This window comes from Netta rufina (genome assembly GCF_964035555.1).
Source record: "Netta rufina genome assembly, chromosome: 24".
NCBI classification, from domain to species: Eukaryota; Metazoa; Chordata; class Aves; order Anseriformes; family Anatidae; genus Netta; species Netta rufina.
The window spans coordinates 1,044,727-1,066,648 of NC_140148.1; the positions used below are offsets into that span (position 1 = coordinate 1,044,727).

Here is a 21,922-nt window from a genome sequence, read left to right on the forward strand (position 1 = left end):
TAGAGCTTCTCTGAGCAGTTTGCTGAGTTTGGCCGAACCCATCTTCGTGATGCAATCAGTGTGCCTGCTCCTGTCCTGGTCCCCATTCCCCAGCCTGTTCCTCTTCACTCCTTTTTCCTGCTTCTTTATTGATGTGACTTCATCGCGTTGCCTTTTTTATCCTGAGGTCAGGCCCCCTCTTACACCCTTCTCCCCCCAGCAGTTCTTTTCAAAACACCTTTTCATTGGCCAAACAACTTTGCAAATAACAACAGCAAACACCCAGAAACTTCCATGCCTTAACCGGGGCCTGCATGGAGTCTCCTGGATCACCCTTCTGGGTTCCCTCTAAACTCTTTTACATTCCCGATGGCCTCCTCGTTAAGAGTCTAATTTTATCTCATCCACGGGGCTTTCCAAGCCCCATGGCCACACTCCCAAATCTCCCCCTTCCTTATTAATACCAACCATCTTCTCGACACGAATTACCGCTCCATGTATAACACCGGGGATTCTTGGAAAGGTGTCCGGGGGTTTTTGGGGAGGGGACCGGGGGTCTCAGAGCTGCTCGGTGGGATGCTCAGGGCTGTCGGGACCAGGATTTGGGGTCCTGGGGCTGCTCGGTGGGACGCGTGGGGCTTCCAGGAGCAGGACCGGGGATCCTGGGGACAGTCGGTGTGACACCCAGGGCTGCCGGGGGCAGGACTGAGGGTCCCGGGGGTGCTCGGTGGGACACCGGGGACTATTAACACCGGGACCGGGGGTCCCGGCGATGCTCGGTGGGACACCCGGGGCTGCCGCGGACCGGGACCGGGGGTTCCTGGGGCTGCTCGGCGGCATCTCGGTGGGGTCGGGGGGGGGGGCTCAGCGCTCGGCCCCATCCCCGTGCCAGCACCCCGCCCGTCCCGGGGCCGCCCCGTGGGTGGAGCCGCCGGTCCCGTTCCTCCGCGCGGCTGCAGCACCGGGAGCGGCGGCGCCGAGGGCGCTCGGGGCGCTCCCAGCATGGGCGTTCGCCGCCTCCTCGGGCTCCTGCTCGCCTCTTGCGCCTCTTTCCTCCTCCCCGGCCCCGGCTGCCTCGCACGTAAGTGGGGCCGCGGCCCCGGGAGCCGCCGCTCCGCACTGCGGGACGGAGCCCGGCAGCCCCCGAGCATCCCCCGAGCATCCCCCGAGCATCCCCCGGTCCTCCCCCCCAGCCCCGGTGTCTGTGTCCCCCCCCCCCTCCCCACCTCTCTCCAGCCCCGGTTCCCCGGTTCTCCCGGGCATCCCCCGGTGTCCCTCCCGGCTCTTTTCCCCCAAGGTCACCGCCGGACCCAGCGGCCGGGCGCCCCCCCCCCCCCCCCGAGCCCCGCCCGGCGCTGCCCCGCCGCAACCCCCCCCCCCATCCCCCGTCCCCAGGCTCGGCCCGGTGTCTCCGGTGGTCCCGGGGATGCTCAGCACCGGGAGCTGTATCCCACGACCGTACCGGGTACCCCGAGGCGGGGGGGGGGCAGCCCCCGGAGCCCCCCGGTGCGGCTCCACCGGGACCACGGGCAGCGCCGCAGGGATGCTCGGGGCTGGCCCCAAGGCAGGGGGGGGGCTGGGGAGGGGCAGGGGGGGTGCAGGGGTAGGGGAGGGTCGGGGCCTGGGGGCTGCAGCCCAACTGAGGCGGGGGGCAGCGGGGGGGGGTGCTGGGGGGGGCGCTGGGTACGGGAGAGGGAGGCAGGGGGTGATGATGGGGGTATAGGGGGATGGAGGGGGTTGGGGGGGGATTTTTTGGGGGGGATTTTTTGGGGGTGGATCTATGGCAGAGGATCTATGGGGGATGAATCTATCGGGGATGGATCTATGGGGGGGTAGAGCTGTGGAGAGATGGATCTATGGGGGGATGGATCTATATGGGGAGGCAGACAGGGAGAGATGGAGGCTCGGGGGGGGGGGGCTGGCATCGTGGGCACACCGCAGCTGCCCTTGTCCCCAGCCAACCCCCCCCCCCGGCTGCAGGAGACCCCCCCGGAGCTCCTCCGGGACAGCTCACCGGGGGCTGCCCGACCCCCACCCTGCGAGGGGCTCGGAGCCCCCATCCCCACCATGGTCCCCTCTGCGGATGCCACCAGGATTTGCGCCCCCCCCCCCCCCACCCCTGCAACTCCCCCTCCTTCCCCCTTCTCCCCCCCCTCCCAGAGCCCCCAGCGGGCTCCCGGCCCAGCAGCTGTCCCTGGGCCGTGTGGGACCGGGCTGGGGGGGGTGCAGGGCTGGGTGGGGAGGGGGCTTCCCCGGCCGCCCACGGCAGTGCGGAGGCTGCTGGTGCTGGTGCGGCGCCGGGAGCCCGCAGAGGTGCGTCAGCTCCCGCTGCAGTGGGAGGGCAGAGGCAGGAGCCGAGCTGCCAGGGAAGGATCCGCCGCTCCTCCGGCTTTGCAGGGGGCTGGGGGGGGCCATGAGCCACCGGTGAGGACCCTTCCCAAAAGTGGGGACCGCGGGAGGGGCCGGCAATGGCTGCGCTGCCGCCACCCCCCCCCCCAGCAGGTTTTCGGCGCTGGGCTCAGCGGGGCGTGGAGACGCAGAACCGCTGGGTCACGGTGCGGGGAGAGGGCCCTGCTGCTGCTGCTGCCACCAGGATGGGGCTCAGGGGCTGGCTGGGGGCTGGCTGCCTCCTCCACCCCACGGATCTGTCACCCCGTGGGTCCCTCACCCCATAGATCTACCACCCCGTGGATCCGCCACCCCCCGTCTCCATCACCCTAAGGATCCATCACCCCTGCCTCCATCACCCCTGCCTCCATCACCCCTTCCTCCCTTAATCCTGGCACCACGGAGCTGCTCCCCACCCTTCCCCCATTCTGCTGGGGACGTGGGGTCACCGCACCCCATGCCAGACCCCCCTCGTGCCCAGCACCCCTTTCCCCCGCAGGACCCTGTTACGATGAGCTGGTCGCGCCCCTCTACTCCTCGTCCATCGGTGCCTCCTCCAGATACAACATCTTCTACTCAGCCAGCTTCGCCCGGCTGCACAGTGAGTCCCCCCCCCGCCTGTGGGGTCAGGGACAGCACATGGGGACCCCACCCCACCGTGGGGCTGCCACGGAGCTTGGGGGGCTGTGGGGAGGGGGCTCCTTGCAAGGTCTCACCCTCAGCATCCCCAAAGAGCACGGGAGGCTTCCCCGAGTGGGGTGCAATGGCAGGGCTGAGGGCGGCCCTTTTTGGGGCTGCGGGGTCCTGCCTGAACCCCCCCATCCCGCAGGCACCAGCGGCTGGTCCCCCGACCCCCGCGACAAGCAGCCCTGGCTGCAGATCGACCTGATGCAGAAGCACAGGATCAACGCGGTGGCCACGCAGGGGACCTTCAACACGTACGACTGGCTGACGCGCTACATCGTGCTCTACGGGGACCACCCCACCAGCTGGAAACCCTTTTTCCAGCAGGGCAGCAACTGGGTAGGAGCCGTGGGGTCCCCCCGTGGGGTTGGGGGTCCCCTGTTGGGAGCAGGGAGGTGAAGGGGGGGCAGCTGGCCCCGCGTTGAGCTGCCCCTTTGTCCCCAGACGTTTTTTGGGAACGTGAATGAGAGCGGGGTGGTGCGGCACGACCTGCACTACCCCATCCTCGCCCGCTACATCCGCATCATCCCGGTGGCCTGGAACCCCCGGGGGAAGATTGGGCTGCGCCTGGGCCTCTACGGCTGCCCCTACCGTGAGTACCGGCCCCGGTGGTCCCCGTGCGGGGAAGGGACCCGGGAGGGACCTGCAGGGCACGGGGCCAGCTCCTGCACCGAGGCCAGCGCTGCAGCCGGGCTCTGGCATGCCCAGAAAACCCTTTTTCCATCAGGATTGCGTCCAAGCAATCCGCAGCCATTATTGGCTATGACATAAACCTGCCCCAGCTCTTAGCGGGGTTGGAGAGGAGCGCTCCCAAACGCCAGCCTGCCTCTCCCCCAGGGTCCCACGTGCTGTACTTCGACGGGGACGATGCCATCTCCTACCGCTTCCGCGCCAAAAAGATTAGCACCATGGAAGACGACATCTCCTTCAACTTCAAGACGGTGGAGCAGGACGGGGTGCTGATGCACGGGGAGGGCTCGCAGGGCGACTACATCACGGTGGAGCTCAAGCAAGCCCAGCTCTTCCTGCACATCAGCTTAGGTGAGCCGGGGATGTGGGGATCCGACCGGGGGGATCAGAGGGGCCGTGGGCAAAGGGGCCGCAGGGTGACGGTGTCCCCTCCCCAGGCAGCAGCCCGGTGCACGCCACCGAGGGCCACACCACGGTGGCGGTGGGCAGCCTGCTGGACGATCAGCACTGGCACTCGCTGCACATCGAGCGCTACGGGCACCACGTCAACCTGACGCTGGACGGGGAGGTCAAACGCTTCCGCTGCCACGGCACCTTCGAGCACCTCGACCTCGAGACCGAGGTGGGTCCGGGGAGCGGGGGGAAGCTGCCAGGCTGCCGGCCCCACAGCATCCTTGGAGTGAGGCTGAGCACCCCCCTCTCTGCCTCCCAGCTCTTCTTCGGGGGGGTGATCGACCAGGACAAGCAGCACCTCACCTACCGGCAAAACTTTCGGGGCTGCGTGGAGAACATCATCTTCAACGGGGTCAACATCGCCGACCTGGCCCGGCACCGGAGATCCAACATCCGCTTCGAGGTGCAGCCCCCAGACTAGGGGGCAGGGGTCCAGCCCCACCGTGGGGTGCCCCCTTCCTCGGTGGTGCTGCCCCTGCTGTGGGGTGACCCGTTTCCAAGTGGGGGCCAGGTCCTCAGCCCCCGCTATGGGGTGACCCCTTCCCTAGGGCCGTGTCCCTGCTATGGGGTGACCCCTTTCCCAGGTTCAGGCTGTGTTTTCGGGTGATGTGAGGCTGGAGGCTGCTGCGCTCAGCCAAGCGGCCCCGCATCGACCGCACGAGGTCATCCCTGGCCTGGGGCACCCACCCGGCATCACCAGGCAACGGGATCGAGCGGGGCAATCGGGGCTGGTGGGGGGGGGGCTACGGGGCAGATCTCCCTGCCACGGGAGCATCCCATCCCTCACCGCCTCCCGTGGGCACCCGCAGGGCAGCGTGGGCCACTACTGCCAGGACCAGGTGAACACCCCCATCACCTTCGCCGGCATCAACAACTACGTGCAGGTGCCGGGGATCCCCCGCAGGAACCGCCTGGCCGTCAGCTTTCGTTTCCGCTCCTGGGACATGGCCGGGCTCCTGCTCTACACCAGCTTCGCCGACCGCCTGGGCTCCCTGGAGATGGTGCTGAGCCAGGGCCAGATCAACGTCTCCATCGCCCAACCCGGCAAGAAGAAGTTGGAGTTCGCCGCAGGTGGGCCGGGGGCTGATATATGGGGTCTGGGGGTCCCGTTGGGGTGTCGGTGCCCCCCACCCCACTGCACGCCCACCTCTCCCCCACGCAGGGCATCGCCTGAACGACGGCTTCTGGCACTCGGTGCAGCTGGTGGCACGGGAAGGCTCGGCCGTGGTGACCATCGACGATGACGATGGTGCCGAATTTCGGGTGGCGCACCCCTTCCAGCTCCGCACCGGCAGCCAGTACTTCTTCGGAGGTGGGCGCAGGGTGGGCAGGGGTGTGTGGGGGGTTGTGTGGGGTACCCGTGTGCCGCTCACCCCCTCGCCCCGTGCCTTGCAGGCTGCCCCAAGCCGGCCTCGCTCACCGGCTGCCGGTCGAACCAGACGGCTTTCCACGGCTGCCTGCAGATGCTGAGCGTCGACATGCAGCCCGTGGACCTGGAGATGCTGGTGCAGCACCGGCTGGGGAAGTACGCCGACGTCTTCTTCAACGTCTGCGGCATCACGGACAGGTACCGGCTCGGGCAGAGGGCGCGGGGGCCGGCGGGGCCGGGACCCAAACCCTCTGCGCCCCCAGGTGCACCCCCAACCTGTGCGAGCACGACGGCCGCTGCGTCCAGTCCTGGGACGACTTCATGTGCATCTGCGACCTGACGGGGTACAAGGGAGAGACCTGCCACAAATGTGAGCGCAGCAGGGCGGGACACCACGGCCCCCACGGCTCTCTCCGGCCCTGGGTGCCCATCTTCTCTCCATCCCACCGCCCCGTTTCCCTCTTCCAGCCCTTTACAAGGAGTCGTGCGATGCTTACCGGGTCAGCGGGAAGACCTCGGGGAACTACACCATCGACCCGGACGGCAGCGGGCCGCTCAAACCCTTCACGGTGTACTGTGACATACGAGGTGGGCGCGACAGGACGGCGGGGGCAGGCACCGGGCTCTCCCCCTGCACCCCGGGCTCGGGGATGGAGCGAGCCGGGGCGTCCCGGGGGGCTTCTCCTGACACCCCCTGCCCTGCAGAGGACCGAGCATGGACGATCATACGGCACAACCGCCACTATGCCACGCGGGTGACGGGTTCCAGCGTGGACCAGCCCTACCTGGGCGCCGTGGAGTACTGGAACGCCTCCTGGGCCGAGGTCTCGGCGCTGGCAAACGCCTCCGAGTACTGCGAGCAGCGCATCGAGCTGCACTGCTACAACTCCCGCCTGCTCAACACCCCCTGTGAGCGCCGGGAGGGGAGCGGGGCCGTGCCGCGGGGCCGTGCCGTGTCCCCCTGCCCATGTCCTTACCCTCCCCTGTGCCCCCAGCCGGGCTGCCCTACAGCTTCTGGATGGGCCGAAACAACGAGCGGCACTACTACTGGGGGGGCTCGCGGCCGGGCATCCAGCGCTGCGCCTGCGGGCTGGACAAGAACTGCGTCGACCCCCAGTACTTCTGCAACTGCGACGCCGACCACACGCTGTGGTGAGGGTTGGGGGCTGCGGGCACGGGCTGGGGGGGGTCAGGGGGGTGGTGGGGAGCAGCCCCTCTGATGCACGTGCCATCTGCAGGAGGACGGACAAGGGTCTGCTGACCTTCGTGGACCACCTGCCCGTCACGCAGGTGGTGGTGGGAGACACCAACCGCTCCGGCTCCGAAGCGCAGTTCCTGCTGGGGCCCCTGCGGTGCTATGGGGACCGTGAGTGGCCAGAGCTGCGTTGGGTCCCGTGTCCATGTTGGGTCCTGTCTCCACGTTGGGTCTATGCCCACGTTGAGTCCATACCCTCGTTGGGTCTATGCCCACGTTGGGTTCTGTATCCACACTGGGTTCATTCCCAAGTGGGGTCCATGCCCACATTGGGTCCCATCCCTGTGTTGGGTACATCCCTGAACAGGGTCCATCCTATATTGGGTCCATACCCATGCAGGTTCCATGCCCACACTGGGTCCTGTATCCACATTGGGTTCATTCCCACATGGGGTCCATGCCCACGTTGGGTCCCATCCCTGTGTTGGGTCCATCCCTGCACAGGGTCCATGCCCACCTCTCATCCTCTCCTGCTCCCCGCAGGCAACACCTGGAACACCGTCTCCTTCAACAGGGGCGCAGCCCTGCTCTTCCCCACCTTCCAGGCCAACCACAGCCTCGACATCTCCTTCTACTTCAAGACCACCGCCCCCTCCGGCGTCTTCCTGGAGAACCCCGGCTCCCGAAACTACGTCCGCGTGGAGCTCAACAGTACGGGCACGGGTAACGGGGGCGCGGGGGGCGGCGGGGCTGGGGTGCCCCTGCCGACACCGCGTCCCCGCAGCCACCAGGGACGTGGTGTTTGCCTACGACATCGGCAACGGGCACGAGAACCTGACGGTGCGCTCGGCGGTGCCCTGGAACGACGACGAGTGGCACCAGGTGAAGGCTGAGCTCAACGTGAAGCTGGCCCGGCTGCGGGTGGACAAACTGCCCTGGGTGGTGCGGCCAGCCCCGCCGCAGAGCTTCGTGCGCCTCGAGTTCGACAGACCCCTCTACGTCGGTGAGAGACCCCCCGCTCCGTGCCCTACGTCCCCGGTGCCCCCCCGGTGTGCCGCAGGGCGCTGAGTCTCGTCCCGGCTGCAGGCGCAGCGGAGCACAAGATGCGCCCGTTCCTGGGGTGCCTGCGGGCGCTGCGGATGAACGGGGTGACGCTCAACCTGGAGGGCAAGGCCAACGAGACCGAGGGCGTGCGGGTCAACTGCACCGGGCACTGCCAGGACCCGCCGGTGCCCTGCCAGAACAGCGGGCTCTGCGTCGAGCGCTACAGCCACTACAGCTGCAACTGCAGCATCTCCGCCTTCGACGGGCCCTTCTGCAACCACGGTGAGCACCGCGGGGGGACCCTCTGCGGGGCCGGGCTGGGGGAGAGGAGCCGGCACCCCCCGTCACCCCCGTGGGATCCCTCGCAGACATCGGAGGGTACTTCGAGGAGGGCACGTGGGTGCGCTACAACATCCTGCCCATGTCGCTGTACGCCGCCCGCGAGTTCGCCAGCATCGTCAGCAGCCCCTGGCAGCCCCTGCCCGGCTACAACCTCACCAGCGAGGAGGTCAGCTTCAGCTTCAGCACCACCTCGGCGCCCGCCGTGCTGCTCTACGTCAGCTCCTTCGTCAAGGACTACATGGCCGTGCTCATTAAGGATGACGGTGAGGGTCCTGGGGGGGGGGCTCCCCACCGTCCCCAGGCCGATGAGCGGCGCTGCAGCCGCCTGGTGCTGTGCCCGCAGGGAGCCTGCAGCTGCGCTACCAGCTGGGCACCAGCCCCTACGTCTTCGCCCTCACCACCAAGCCGGTGACGGACGGGAGACCCCACCACGTCAACATCACCCGCCTGCACCGCACGCTGTACACGCAGGTACGGGGCCGGGGCACCGATGGGATGGCAGGGGGAGCAGGAGACTCCTCTGGTGCTGACACTGCGTGCTTGCCCCCCCCCCAGGTGGATTACCTGCCCGTCATGGAGCAGCAGTTCTCTCTGTTCGTGGACAGCAAGCTGGACTCGCCCAAAAACCTGTACCTGGGGCGCGTGATGGGTGAGCTGGGTCCTGCTCCTCGCTCCAGCGTCTTCTCGGCCCCAGCTCGGTCCTTGGCGGGGGCTGAGCCACCTCCTCCTGTGCCCCCGCAGAGACCGGCGTGATCGACCCCGAGATCCAGCGCTACAACACGCCCGGCTTCTCGGGCTGCCTCTCCGGGGTGAAGTTTAACAGCATCGTCCCCCTCAAAGCCATTTTCCGTCCCACCAGCCTGGTGCGGCCCTACAGCATCCGCGGGGAGCTGGTGGAGTCCAGCTGCGCCTCCATGCTGCCCCTCACCACCATCCTCATCCCCCCCGAGATGGACCCCTGGTACATGGCCACGGGTAGGTGCTGTGCTGGGAGCCTGGGGGGGGTGGTGGGAGTCCCCGAGCCCCCCTTTGGTAAGCACCAGACTCTGCCCGGGTGATGCGGAGGCACAGAACCCCGTGGCCCCATCCCACCCACCCGCTTTGTCCCCGCAGAGTTCCCCCACGTGCACGACGACGGCTGGATCGGGATCATCATCGGGTGTAAGTGACACCCCCGGCCGGCGTCCTCCCCCCCCACCCCCCACCGTGCCACGGGTTGTCCCCGGGTCCCCTCCCCAACCTCCCTCACCGCCGCCTTCCCCGCAGTCGTGACGTTCCTGCTGCTGCTGCTCGGGGGCTTGCTGGTGCTGCTCTACCTCTACTACCACCGCTACAAGGGCTCGTACCACACCAACGAGCCCAAGGCCATCCAGGACTACGGCGGCACCGTCAAACCGCTGTCGGTGCGCAAAGACCAGAACCTGCCCCAGATCCTGGAGGAGGCGAAAGGCGACTAGCGGGGCCGGGGAGGGGTGGGACGGGCTCGCAGCCCCCCTCCACGGCCACGGCGGGGGCCGCCCGGAGACCAGGAGCGAGCGTCGCGGGACCAATAGGGCCGAGCACACCTGAACTGCCAGCACCGCCGAGACGAAGCCGGCCCCGGAGCCGGAGCGTGGCCACCTCCAGCCCAACCTGGCCACCGGCACCCCCAGACCCCTCCGCCGGAGGCCACCCGCTGCCAGAGCCCTGCTCCTCGGCGGGGACCCCCCCCCCCCGGGGGCACCTCGCAGCCCACGCGGAGGTTGCGGGGAGGGGGGGAGCAGCACCGTGGGGGTGCCCCCCGCCCCGCTCGCGCCTCGATTACCTGCTGCTTTACTCGCTTAGCAAGAGCCACGAAGGAAACCACGCAATAGCCAGCCTCGGAGCGCAGCCCCGGGGCGCCCCAGCAATACCCTGCCCGTGCGTGCACCGCGCATGACGCCACCGCACTTTGCTGAGATGCTGCTTTCCGACCGTCAGGTACGGATGATCCTTTCTACCTTTTTTTTTTTTTTTTTTCGGTGTCGTTGTTCTTGTCGTCGTCGCTGGATATTCTACTACACTCCGGTGTTTTTTTTTAAATTCTCTCGGTTTGTATAAAAACAAAACAAAACAAAAAAAAAAAACCACACACAAAAAAAAACGCAAAACGGAACGTTACGTCGGGTGTTACACGGTCGAAGTGTCGTGGTAAGTGGTCCGTAGTTCGCTACTTCCCCGCCCGGGGTGCTCGTCCTGCCCTTACCGCCAGCCCGTTCGCGCGCTGTATCGTGGTTCAGACGATGTTACAGAAATGCATTTATCTACCCAAAGGCCTGGCTCCGCTGGGCACTTTATTTAAACAACAAAAAAAAAAAAATCCGTTTTGTTGGACGAGATGCGGAGAGCCTCAAATAAAGGCAGAACGACGGCGTTGGACGCGCTCCCCCGGCCTCCCCTTGGGTGCGGAGGGAGAGCGGCTCCGCTCCTCCCCAGCACCGGGGACTGGGGTGATCCCCACGGGACATCCACCACCCACCGGGGCCGCAGGGACCCACAAAGCCCGGGTTGGGTCCCGGCATGGGGGGGCTCATCCCGCTCGGCTGCGGGGCAGCGCCGGGGAACAGAGCGCAGGGAGCCGCAGCGGGGTGTTGGCGACCACTTTATTGTGACAAAGGCTACGAGCCACGTTCTTTTTTAAAGTGCATTATAATTCACCGTCAACGAACCACAGACACAAGCCTGGCATAGTGCAGATACGGCCAACGTGGCGCAGGACACCGAGCGGACAGCGGGGGCCGGGGCAAGCCAGGGGATGGAGGCAGCGGGAGCAGGGATGGGGGAGAGGGAGAGGGGCTGGGGTACAAGCGCTGCTCCAGACGGACCCAAATCGCCAGGCGGGGTGGACAGCGGGCAGGACGGGAGCAGACCCGGGCCAGGAGGGGCTCAGCTCCCCGTGCAGACCCAGGGCGCTCTCTGCGGTTGGGGATGCGATGGGGGCCGTGCCCTGCCCTGCGTGGGAGCCCTGGGGATCCCAAAGGAGCAGGGCTGTGGTTCCAGCCCTGGACAAACACCGTCCTGCAGCACCGCTCCGGACTGGTACAGGAGTCCAAAGCTCCCAGCTCCCCGCACCAGGCCAGCTGGCAGCACACGTGGCTCCTGGGGACAGCCCCAACCTTCAGTTCCCTGCTCAGGGAAGAGGCATCCATCCATCCATCCATCCATCCATCCATCCATCCATCCATCCACCCCTCCCTGCATCCATCCATCCCTCCCTCCACCCACCCAGGCCTGGACAAGCAGCCCCACAAAGGTGCTGCCGAAGGACGGTGGCGGTCTGGGACCTCCGTGGTCCCCCCCCCCAACCTGAGAGCACCCTGGGCAGCGCACGGGGCTCAGCTGCCTGGCTGGGAATGCTTAGTTTAAAGTGCTTTTTGCTTTTTTTTCTTCTTGCATGGGGTGCTAAGGCCAAACCTCACCTTGCCAGAGAACGTTTTCCCTTTATCCCCAAAGGCCAAGGCCAGGACAAAAAGCATCAGAAACCTCCGCAGAGCTTTCTGGGGAGTCTTCCCCTCTGTCACCGCACGCAGCAGTCTGCTGCGCCCTGCTCAAACCTCACCGAAACAACATCCAAGCAATTCTGTGCAATGAAAAAGGCTCCTGAAGCACCCGATGCATCTCCAAGGGCCCATGCCTCTCCAAAAAGGACTGCCCTGGCAGAGCAGGGTGGGGGAACCAGCTTTGGTACTGCGTGGTCAGGAAGCACCTGCCTGGAGCGCGGCCAAAGCCCCAGCTCCCAGGCTGGCTGCAGCCCCAGCCGAGCAGTGGGGGGCTCCCCCCGCAGCCCCAAATCTGTCCCAGCCCCAGCAGACCCAGCCAGCTGTGGGCTGGGAGGGCTCCCTCCCACCCCCCAGTGCTTTCTTTCCGTGGATTCCCCTTGTGCTTGCAGCAGCACCCCCGTAATTTCGTCTCTAACCAGCTCAGTAGCTTCCCTACCCAAAGTGACTTTTTGCATAGTGCTGCTCGCCCCGTCCCAGGGGATCGTGCCACACGAGCCACGTGCTGGTGGTCCCCGTCCTCCAGCCAGCTGGGGCAGAGGGAAAAAAAGCCCCAGGGACAGCAGCTGTGAGGCTCGGGGACGTGCAGGCATGTGGCCACAGCTCCAATGCTGTCGCTGTCCTGGTCGGCAGGACAAGAAGGGCAGCGAGAGGCAGCACCAGGGACCAGAGTTTGTCCCTGGGGAGCTGGAGCTGTCCCCGGAGCTGTGCCCCGAGGGTCTCGGTGCAGGCAGCCCCTCGCTTGCTTTCAGCAGTCAGCAGAAAATGGGAAGAGGCTGAAAGCTGGCGACTGGAAACCTTCTGCACCGTGGCTTTTCTTCAAGCCCCAGCCGCCTCGGTCCACGAGGCTCCCTCCAGCCCAGGAGACAGCCAGCAGGGAAGGTGCCGGGGCTGGGCAGAGCTGATACCCGGGCAGCAGCTGCTCACGCTCCTGCCCCAAGTCTCTCTCCGGGTGTCTGGGCAGCAAGTAGCACTTGTGACAAACACAGCAAGGGGAACACGGGCAGCAGTCATGTCAGCGTGAAGCAAACATGGCATCGCTTACAAGGTGCAGCAGCAAGGAGTGCGGGGACCCCCCCGGCACACAGCCTAGATGATATCCGTCTCCCTCTCTATGCCGACGTACTTCAAGGCGTCTGCCTGGCTGTACCTACGAGACAGGGAAAGCCACAGCTGCTGGAACGACCTCTGAACTCCCTGAAAATGTGCACGGAAAGCAGGGTTAAGCCCTGCCCGGGGTCCCCAGCCCCACGTTACCGGTAATCGAAGAAGAGCTCCTCTCCCGCCTGGATGGCCCTCTTGGCAAAGATTCCTATCCGGTGGTCTCCATTCACCATCACAACTGCAACCAGAGGGACAACGTCGGGGACATGCGGCTGCAGCTCAGGGTGGGTTGGAGCTCCCCTGTGGGGCTCCAACCTGCAGCGACCCCTCTGGGTCTCTCCCAGAGACCCTTCCCCAGCCTTGACCTGCCCGGCTGGGGACAGCTCACCTTTGGCGTAGCAATTGGGGTTCACGGAGTGGTTGGCAAAGCGGATTTTGTTTCCCTTGCGAGTGGCGTCGACGACAAAATCTGTCGAAAGGCAAAAGAAGAGAGCTCTGCAGTGCCCTGCGAAGACAAAACCGCTGCTCACGGGACGGAGGGGCTCGAGGCTGCCCACCCACCAGCCCCTGCCACCCCTTGAAACCCCAGGCGAGTTACCATTGTTGAGGTTGAAGAGGAAACTCGACATGTACTTGTCATAGACCTTTCCCCGCCGGTCAGCCTCATCCTGCGAAATAAGCTGGAGAAGGAGAACGCCTTGAGAGAGCCTCAGTGCCTGAGGGCACGGTAAGGATGGCTGCAAGGAACAACGCTCTTGGATCTCCTGGAGGTGCCTCCTGCCCGTCCACACCAGCGGGTGGGGGTTCGCCAGGGCTCAGGAGGAGCAGAGGAGGAGCTGGGCTCCCGGGGAGCAGCACGCACACACACCAGACATCCCTCCTTGGTGTGGGGCTTAGAGCTGGGTCCCGAAATGGCACGGGTTTCTACCTCTAAGCTGGGTCAGAGGGAGCCTGTGGCCGTGGCTGAGCTGGGGAAGGCCCCTGAGATAACCACAGAGCAGCACAACCACGACGCACACCCACCCGAGCACGGGGCAGCACTGTGATATATGTTCCATACTGACACGAATCAGATGAACATATATCACAATCCTTTTAACATCTCTATTCTTTTAATAAATTATAAGCTTTGATTATAACCCTATTTTGAGGACTGAGCCATTGATAACAGCACTGACCTCCCCGCAGTACTCCGAGATGAATTCGTTCTTCTGCACGGACTCCTTGATGAAAGTCCCCCAGCCAGCGACATCCGAAGGTGCCAGCAACAAGTGCTAGAGCCAAGGCCAGAAGAAAACAGTTCGGGTGGGCAGAGCGACCACCCCCAGCTCCAAAGCAGCGCAGGGATCGAGCCCCAGGTGTCTGTGCTGGGCTCAGGGCAGTGCCCAGGAGCAACCACGCCATGCTCTGAATTTCTCTCTCTTTTATACGCAGTCCCTTGCCCTGACCAGCAAAATTCAAGACCTGACCTTTCTTTGGAGCCATTTTTCACACTCCCTTGTTCTCACCCTTCCTCATATCCCCCCCCATCTCCCAATTTTCACACCCATAATCCATACTCCAGAGTAAGTGCTGTAGGAGCCTGGGGCAGAGCAGCTTCTGTTTGATTTTTTCCCTCGCTCAGACAGCTGCGGGTGGCTCCCACCCCCTCTCCCACACCGCAGCGATCCGTTTATCAACCCTGCCCCGAAGGCAGCCCTTTGCCAGCAGCCCAGAGCCACGGCAACACCGCAGATACCTTTTTGAGGCCTCGCTGGATGCTGCAGTTCTTGCAGGAGACCACCTTGCAGTCCCAGTGCTCTGAAGCCCCGCAGGTCAGGCAGAGGTCTGGGTCGCACTCCCTCACGGCCAGGTAGCAGGGGCACTGCTTGGTGTTGCACTGGGTTTTGCAGCGGCAGCCTGGGAAGCGATTCTGACCTGCAGGAACACAGCGTGGGTTTCTCAAAGACAGGGAACAAAATACAGAAGCTCCTGCTGAGCCGGGTCTCGCCCTGGCAGGCTGTTTGGGCTCTGTGCAGAGACAGAACTCAAATTGGCTGTGAGCAAGGGGCAGGCTGCCTGCACACCACGCAGCTAACACGAGGAAGGTGGCTTTGTGCTAATAACGAGCTTTGCAGCCCCTCTGCTCCGGGAAGGAGAGATGGGAGATCCTCACCGAAGGATGTAACGTGATAAAGGGACATTTTTCAGCCTGGGCACCCACGGCTGAAAGCCAGAAAGCAGAGCAACAGCCTGGGGGCCACTCACACCTCGCAGAGGACAGACCCACACGTGGGATCCCTCCTGCCTCTGCAGCTGGAGATGCTTGATCTGCCTCTCGGGGCTAATTATGTGCAAATTGAAATCAGCTCTGATAATATGAACAGGTCAGGACGGAGAAGCTGAGCCTGAGCTGGCTCCCTGTCACCTTCTAGCCCTTCCAGCCCCATGCTGTGTCATAACCCGACACAAATCCACCCTCAGAAGCCCCAGTTATGTGTGCAAATGCTGTTATCTCCATCCCTGAGCTGGGAACGGGAGCCCAGAGGGGAAAACGAGCGTGGCAGAGCAATGCCCCAGCTCCCACCCTAACTGCTGGCCACACGTCCTCCTTCCATGGGACTGGCAGCGACACCCAGGGCTTGGTGCTCGATGCAGACGAGCAATCTCTAACGAGAGCCTGTATCGCTTGCTGCTGGGGGACACGGGGCAGCATGGAACAGAGTTTCCCCTTAGATTTATCTCTCTGCTAATCCAACTGGTGCAGACGGACAGAGAAACGAAGGCAGGGATAAAAGAGGCCCTCAGCAAGCCCCAGGGCTGCGCCCTCCCCCTGTCTGGGTGAGAAGAGCTGCCTGCATTCGGGTCTGGTAGCCCCAGCTTTTTCCTTACAGTCAGGGTTGCACTGGCAGAACTTCTCGCAGAAGTTCTGGGTCATGATGCAAGGGCAGGAGCTGTCACAGGGGTGTTCGGGGTGGTCACAGGGCTGGTAGTTGTACACCTGGGTAGGCGAGTTATCTGGAGCAAGAGGAGAAAAGGCAGGGTTAGAAGCTGCACGCCCGGGGCTCCGGAGCAGAGCACGTGCACGTTCCCCGTCTGCCTGCAGAGGGCAGGAAGCCCAGCAGCGCCCAGCACACAGCTGTAATTACAAACGCATGACACACACGTCTGCTTTACACCTCCGCAGCCCGTTTTGCACGGGGACTGCACGCCAAACCTCAGCCCCCCCTCCGGTTGGAGCAGGACCCTGCCTCTCCCACCGCCTGGGAGAGAGCGCTGGCACGGCAGGGATGGGGGTGGCACAGCCACAGGGGCACCAAAAACCGGCCCCTTCGGTGGGGAGCTGCTCCCCCTGCACCCCGGGACGGACAGCAGGACACGGTGTCCTGTGCGAGCCCCCCGGGGGAGAACGGCCACGCAAAACCGCAGCCGAGCGCAGCCGCAGACGTTTACCTTTCTTCAGCTGGATCTTCCTGCAGTGCGCAGCCCACAGCCTGCGAGAGAAGCAGAGAAGTGTCAGGGGTGGGGGCGCCGGCAGCCAGCTGGGGCCAGGCGATTCCAGCAGGGCTGCCTGGCAGCAGAGTGCATTAATAAGCAGCCGGCGGCCGCGCGGCGCAGAAAGATGAGAACGGCGCAGCTACAGGAGTTATTTAAGGCAAGCCTGAGAGCCAGAATCACGCTGGATGCGCCGGATCAGCACACAGAAAGTAGGTTAGGAGGCAGGGAGCTCGGGCTGAGGCTGCTGTCAGGACAGCGCCGGCCTCCTTGCAGCAGTGCGGCACGGCACGGCCACCGTGCTGACCTCTGCTCCGGGGCTGAGCCCGTGGGTGCAGGACCCCGCAGAGCTCCCCGAGCAGGAGGACAGCACCACAGAAGGGCCAGGGGCCAGCTCCCAGCCGGCAGCACAATCAGCCCTGTGTGACAGCGAGAAGTGTGCGCAGATGGGAGCCAGATGGGGATTACCAGGAATGCTTTGGCACGAAAAGCAGTGGATCTGGTTGCGTTTTTAAGAACAAAACAAGCTTGTCCAACACTTGCCTGTGCTTCCTTTTCTTCTTCTGGGATGGATTCATTAATTCGTTTGTTGGCAGCTTTGTTATAAGCGATTCTTTAACTGCAAACTGAAAGACCTACCAAAAAAAAACAGAAGCAAAAAGAAGAATAAAGTTCAGTATATCCAAGTCACCTTTATCTAAAGCACAAATGGAGAGAGTGCAAGCACACACACGCACGGTGGGGGTCCCAGTAAGCAGGCAGCTCTGCCCCCAGTTTCACCAAGCTGTGGGTGTTCTTGCTTTTCTGGCCTGGGACACAAAACCACCCCCTGTCCCACCAGGCTGGGATAAGGCACGCTGAAAAAAAACCTCACAGCACTGCACGTGTGCGGGGCTTGTTCTGTGACCAGCAGCCGTGCTGCAAAATAACACCGCCCAGCTTCCCAAAGCGTTGATGCAACACGCTCCTCCAGGCGGTTCACAGCAGGGAAGAAGGAAAAAAAAAAAGCAGCAAGCAGCAGCAAAGGGCTCCCTCCTGCCCCGGGGCCGGGTGCTGTGTGTGCCTGCCTGCCCAGACCAGAAGGTCGGGCCGTACCTGCTTGCACGTCTTCGTCCCCAGCAGCCTGGCAATGGAGCAGAAGTTGTTGAAGTAGGTCCCGTGGAAGACGCGGAAGAGAGACTCCTCGGCTCCCGTCCACTCCACCGGCTCCTGCTGCGTCTCCACCGCAAACAGCTGGGACGAGGCCGGGCTCAGCTTCTGCTTGGTGGGGGTCTGGCAGCGGGAGTTTGCCTCTGGCGAGGAAGGCAGAGGTTAGGGCCAGGGATGAGCAAGAACACACCCCTGCTGTCACGGCTTCCTTGCCGTGCCTGACAATGAGGATAACGAACCCCACCGCAGCGCAGGGCAGGACTGGGCGTCCCCTGTGTTTGCTTAAGGCCAGCTGTGGGCATTTTGTCACCCCCAGCTCTGAATTCCACGGCCCCAACACAGTGACAGAGCAGCGATAGCTGGAGCCCCGCGTGTGGCAGCGCCCGCTCGTTATTTGTCACAGCACTAAATGGGAGAGGGTTGTCTCCAGGGACGGCGCCGTACCCGAGGAACTAGAGGCCCACTCATTGCCCGTGTCTCTGTCGCTGTCTCCCTCCCGTGTCTCAGCGAGGGCCGGGGTGTTTGAGCAGGAAGCGCTGACCACATGGTGCCTCCGGCGGCGCCTGCCCGAGCACTTGGACCGCGGGTTGTGCAGCGCAGCGAACTCCTTGGCTCCTTCCTGCAAGCAGAGCAGAGCACAGGGTGGGTGGCACGCAGCCAGGACGCGCGGAGAGGCCTTGGGAGAAGCCCTCCTGCCACCACGAGAAGGCAGGAGGCCTGTCATACGGAATAGGGTCACCTCCAGTAAGTGCCACGGCCCTGCCAGCTGCCTGCACTGCACCCTGCTGCTTCGTGGCCTTCAGCATCACCGCCCGGTACGGGCTGGATCCCTCACCTCGTTCCTCCAGCCTGCTTCCCTGTCTCTTGCCCTGGCAATGACACCCTCCCGGCCTCTGTTCTACATCTTCCAGGCCTTTGTTCTGCCTCAGCCCTGCAGCTCCCCTCAGACGCTGATATCTCAGCCGGATAATCTGAAGGTGACATGAAGACGCTTCCAGTAAGGCTCATCTCTGGATCCGTGCTTCCCCACATTCAGTGACAACGAGATAATCCGGTGAGATAATCGGGTGAGATTTCAGAATTAGGCAATTCTGAAAAATCACCAAAGTTGTGGAAAAAAAGACCCACAAAGTACTGAAAAGCACGGCTGGCCAGGCCACTTCCTACGGTGGTTTCAGAAGCTGCAGCGCAGAAACGTACCAGCCAGAGGAAACAGTCTGCTCCGCAAGGGTCCGGCTCGATTTTCGTCTCTCTGTTCTTTCGTTTGTACACATTGGGAGTAGCGTGAAAAGCTGAAAAAATAACAGTGAGCTTTACTATCAGTGTTCTCCAACAAGGGTCACCCACCACAGAGCAAAGGACAGGGACAGCACGAGGGGAGTGAAGGCGAGTGGGAGCCTGAGGCAGTGACCAGGAGCACAGGAGCAGATCTCCCAAGAGCAGGGCACAAGGTGGGGATGTCTTGGCCAGCCCGACTCCTAGCGATGATGGGAACTTAGCATCAGAGGGGAAACACTTGGGAAGGAGAGGCTGTAGAAAAAATGTCTGCTTTCAGGCTGAAACAGTACGACTGCATGATCTTAATAATAGATCCTTAAATAAATAATTCACTGGAGAGAGTCCTGTGACTTTCCAGGGAAGCTCTCAGACCTGGGAAACAGCAGGTCCAACAGCTAACCCCTATCCAAAAAGCCTTTGGCAGAACAAACCGCAGGAACATGACTAAGATGGAGCTGAAAGTTCCAGCGAGGCAACAAAACGCGGGGGCATGTCCAGACTTTGGAAGCGTGACAGCCTGGCCTTTCCCTGACGAGCTTCTGCGAAGTGAGAGCGAAGCCCAGTCACAGCACTGCTTCTGGAACAAAAGTGCCAGGAGGCCCAGCACAGCACAACGAACAACGGTGAGCCAGAGCGGGCTGCCAGGCGGGTTGCTTTCCGTCCACTCGTGGGAATTGGTGGAGCTGTCTTTCCAAAAGGCTCTGGGGGCACCTGACAGCCTCCAAAGGCTCCGCTGCCAACGCCAGGGAGGCGTCACCCTCTGGCGACCGCCGAGCGAGGCACGCAGGAGCACAAAGCGCTGAGGAAATTAAAAAAGACCGCACTTACGGTGCAGAAAGCAGTCGTATTTGAAGCAGCGCCGGCAGAAGAGCGTGTGGAAGGAGTGCAGGGACTGCTCGCGCTGCACCGACTTCGCGCAGGGCCCGTCGATGTTGGGGGTGCACTGCGGGGGCAGCACATTCGGGTCCGACACCTCCGTGAGCTCTCGGTACCTATGGAGCAAACAGAGACAGCCACCCGTGTGCATTTTTTTCCTAATTCGGGACGTTTTACAAGGCTTTGTGTGACTGAGGTCTCATGACTCTGGCTCGGATACCTTGAGGCTAAACCAAAAGTTGCTAATACTCAAAAAATGTTCTGCTCACAGCGCCCGCAGCCAAGCGAGCTCTGCTTTCTGCCCAAAGCACAGGGCTGTTGTCTACAACACAAATTTTAGCCGTCACTAACAAAGGGAATAAGCAACACACGCAACTTCTACCTCTCTTTCATGTCATCTGGAAAGCCGTACTCGGGGAACATGGAAGAAATGGCAGTGAAAATCATGTCGTTTGGAAACCGCTTCTTTGAACACTTCTTGTTACCTAAGGAAAAAGAAGAGAGTTGCTCGGTTATGCTGGACGTGAGCGTGCCTCTCCTTTTTCCAGAGAGGGCGATTCCAGGAGGTGTTCTGGATGGCGTTTTAAGAGACAGAACCGTAAGCACACAGACAATTCTGTCTTGCAACCAGGCTAAATTGTTTCCAGATGCATTGCACTCTGCCACCTTCCAATTAGCATCATGTGTAGATGGAAGTACTACTGATTTCGTGTGGAATATTGCTTTTTTTTTTTTTTACCAAGACAAGGTTTACAGACAATACTTTCCTACGTCTGCAAAAGGTGCTGGTGTTTGTGCTGCTCCTATCGCTATAAATCAAAGGTGAAACTCCCCGTCAGCATTCTGAAGGGCACGCAGGACATGTGAAAATCCCACGAACCAGAGCTGCTTCTACGCAGCAAAACCCCCAGGTGGCACAGGAGGAGGCAGATGAACACTAATAGGTGGAAAAGGAGGCTGGAAGGGATTTGAGAAGCTTCACCTCCCTGTCCTACAGCAGAATGAGATCTCCCTACAAACCTACTGACAGATGCTTGCCAGGCCGGCGCTTTGAAGCCTCCAAGAGCAGAGATCTCACATCCTCCCCAGGTAATACCCCCCTGCTTTGCTAATCGTACCATTACACGGCTTTCCAGATGACTCATCTGAATTCCTCCTCGCTACACTTAAAGCTGATGACTGCTTATCCTGTCCGCAGGGGACAGTGAGAATAACTGGCTTCCCTTCTCCTTTCATCTACCGCACCAGAACTTGCCAAGCTGGCTACTGCCCCTAAGTGACACACGAGTAACCACAAGAGCGAGGGCAGGAGAGCACTGGGCAGCTCCTAAAGCAAGGTAGGATGGAAACACGACCATCACAGCCCCATTTTCTGCAGCCAAACCCACCTTCCGCTGCAGTTCGTTTCCTCTTCCTTGTGACTGGCAGCTCCTCTTTCCCATCCTCCTGCTTAGCCTCAGAATCGTTGTGTCCTTCCTCCTCCTCGTCCGAGTACTGATTGAGGGCGTTCACCAGCTCCAGGAACACAGCGTCGCTGATGAGGACCGACCCTGAAATCATTTCTGAAACACAGTGGTGTCAGCCAGGCTGCGGGAGGGCCATCATCTTTCGTGCTCCTCGGGGTGGTAAATCATGAGCCAGCCACCGGGTATTATTATCATTATTATTATCAGTCAGAACCTTCCTGGCAATTTGGGAAGGATAGGTGGGATTTTAATGCTACAGAGTCATAAGAGTGGTGTATTATTTCTGTGAATCTGGGCACAGGCCACACCAGAGAGTTTTCCACAGCCTTCCTCCCTCCAGACAGACCTTTACGATGGGCAAGGAAACTACGGAGGAAAACTCGCTGGCTTTTCATCTCTGAAAAGAACGATTGAAGTCTTGGCTGAGGTAAAAGTGAAACGATGTTGCTGAGCTCCTCCTAACGTCTAGCACATTTTTTGGCTTCCCAGAACTGCCTGTGGATGCCCCTGAACAAGAGCTCTGGCTCCAGAGCATCCTGGGCCTAGAACAGAGCGGGGTATCAAAAGGCAGGACCGTGTCCTTGCAAACCAGCACCACAGGCACATTCCTGCTTTCCTCCTCTAAGAGCTCTCAGAGAAAAGCTGGTTACTGCTGCCACCTTTTGACTTCTTAACTGCTTTGATATCGAATTTGCAAGAGGGCAGTGAAAGGACAGTGCGGAGCGCTCCCATGTTACCTTCCTCTCCGTGAACCTTCCCATCGTAGTTATTAATGAGCTCTTCAATGAAGGTTTCATCCTCTTCCTTCACCTCATCTCCCATGTACGGGATATTGCACAGAACAGTTTCATCCTCCACCTGTACAGAGATCAGATGATGTTCAGTAACCCAGCACCTGCTGATTCCCACCCAGGCT

At 62.2% G+C, this 21,922-nt stretch overlaps 2 protein-coding genes across 5 annotated transcripts in view; one reads left to right on the forward strand and one right to left on the reverse strand.

Annotated features, from left to right (window-relative positions):
* Positions 1 to 981: 981 nt before the first annotated feature.
* On the forward strand, positions 982 to 9,601 carry CNTNAP1 (contactin associated protein 1; the record flags this gene model as incomplete). The annotated part of the gene is made up of 24 exons (XM_084301364.1): positions 982 to 1,060; positions 2,867 to 2,968; positions 3,197 to 3,390; positions 3,496 to 3,643; positions 3,889 to 4,092; positions 4,179 to 4,363; positions 4,454 to 4,597; positions 5,004 to 5,265; positions 5,357 to 5,506; positions 5,590 to 5,761; positions 5,827 to 5,933; positions 6,032 to 6,151; positions 6,269 to 6,472; positions 6,559 to 6,715; positions 6,802 to 6,929; positions 7,302 to 7,469; positions 7,543 to 7,761; positions 7,845 to 8,084; positions 8,171 to 8,407; positions 8,488 to 8,615; positions 8,700 to 8,793; positions 8,886 to 9,119; positions 9,258 to 9,305; positions 9,411 to 9,601. The coding sequence occupies 24 exons, from the start codon at positions 982 to 984 to the stop codon at positions 9,599 to 9,601; spliced, it is 3,915 nt and encodes a 1,304-aa protein (XP_084157490.1).
* A 1,200-nt stretch (positions 9,602 to 10,801) lies between these two features.
* EZH1 (enhancer of zeste 1 polycomb repressive complex 2 subunit) overlaps positions 10,802 to 21,922 on the reverse strand; it is a 30,725-nt gene continuing 19,604 nt past the window's right edge. For all 4 annotated transcript variants that reach the window (XM_084301221.1, XM_084301220.1, XM_084301219.1 and 1 more), the window contains exons 5-20: positions 21,744 to 21,864; positions 20,929 to 21,102; positions 19,923 to 20,025; positions 19,493 to 19,656; positions 18,587 to 18,678; positions 17,831 to 18,005; positions 17,333 to 17,529; positions 16,781 to 16,872; positions 16,196 to 16,236; positions 15,635 to 15,760; positions 14,502 to 14,680; positions 13,942 to 14,037; positions 13,362 to 13,443; positions 13,152 to 13,232; positions 12,917 to 13,001; positions 10,802 to 12,809 (exon numbers count right to left, since the gene is read on the reverse strand). In XM_084301221.1, the coding sequence (XP_084157347.1) occupies positions 12,749 to 12,809; positions 12,917 to 13,001; positions 13,152 to 13,232; positions 13,362 to 13,443; positions 13,942 to 14,037; positions 14,502 to 14,680; positions 15,635 to 15,760; positions 16,196 to 16,236; positions 16,781 to 16,872; positions 17,333 to 17,529; positions 17,831 to 18,005; positions 18,587 to 18,678; positions 19,493 to 19,656; positions 19,923 to 20,025; positions 20,929 to 21,102; positions 21,744 to 21,864 (1,869 nt within the window). In that variant the 3' untranslated portion in view covers positions 10,802 to 12,748. The remainder of the gene's footprint in view (positions 12,810 to 12,916; positions 13,002 to 13,151; positions 13,233 to 13,361; positions 13,444 to 13,941; positions 14,038 to 14,501; positions 14,681 to 15,634; positions 15,761 to 16,195; positions 16,237 to 16,780; positions 16,873 to 17,332; positions 17,530 to 17,830; positions 18,006 to 18,586; positions 18,679 to 19,492; positions 19,657 to 19,922; positions 20,026 to 20,928; positions 21,103 to 21,743; positions 21,865 to 21,922) is intronic.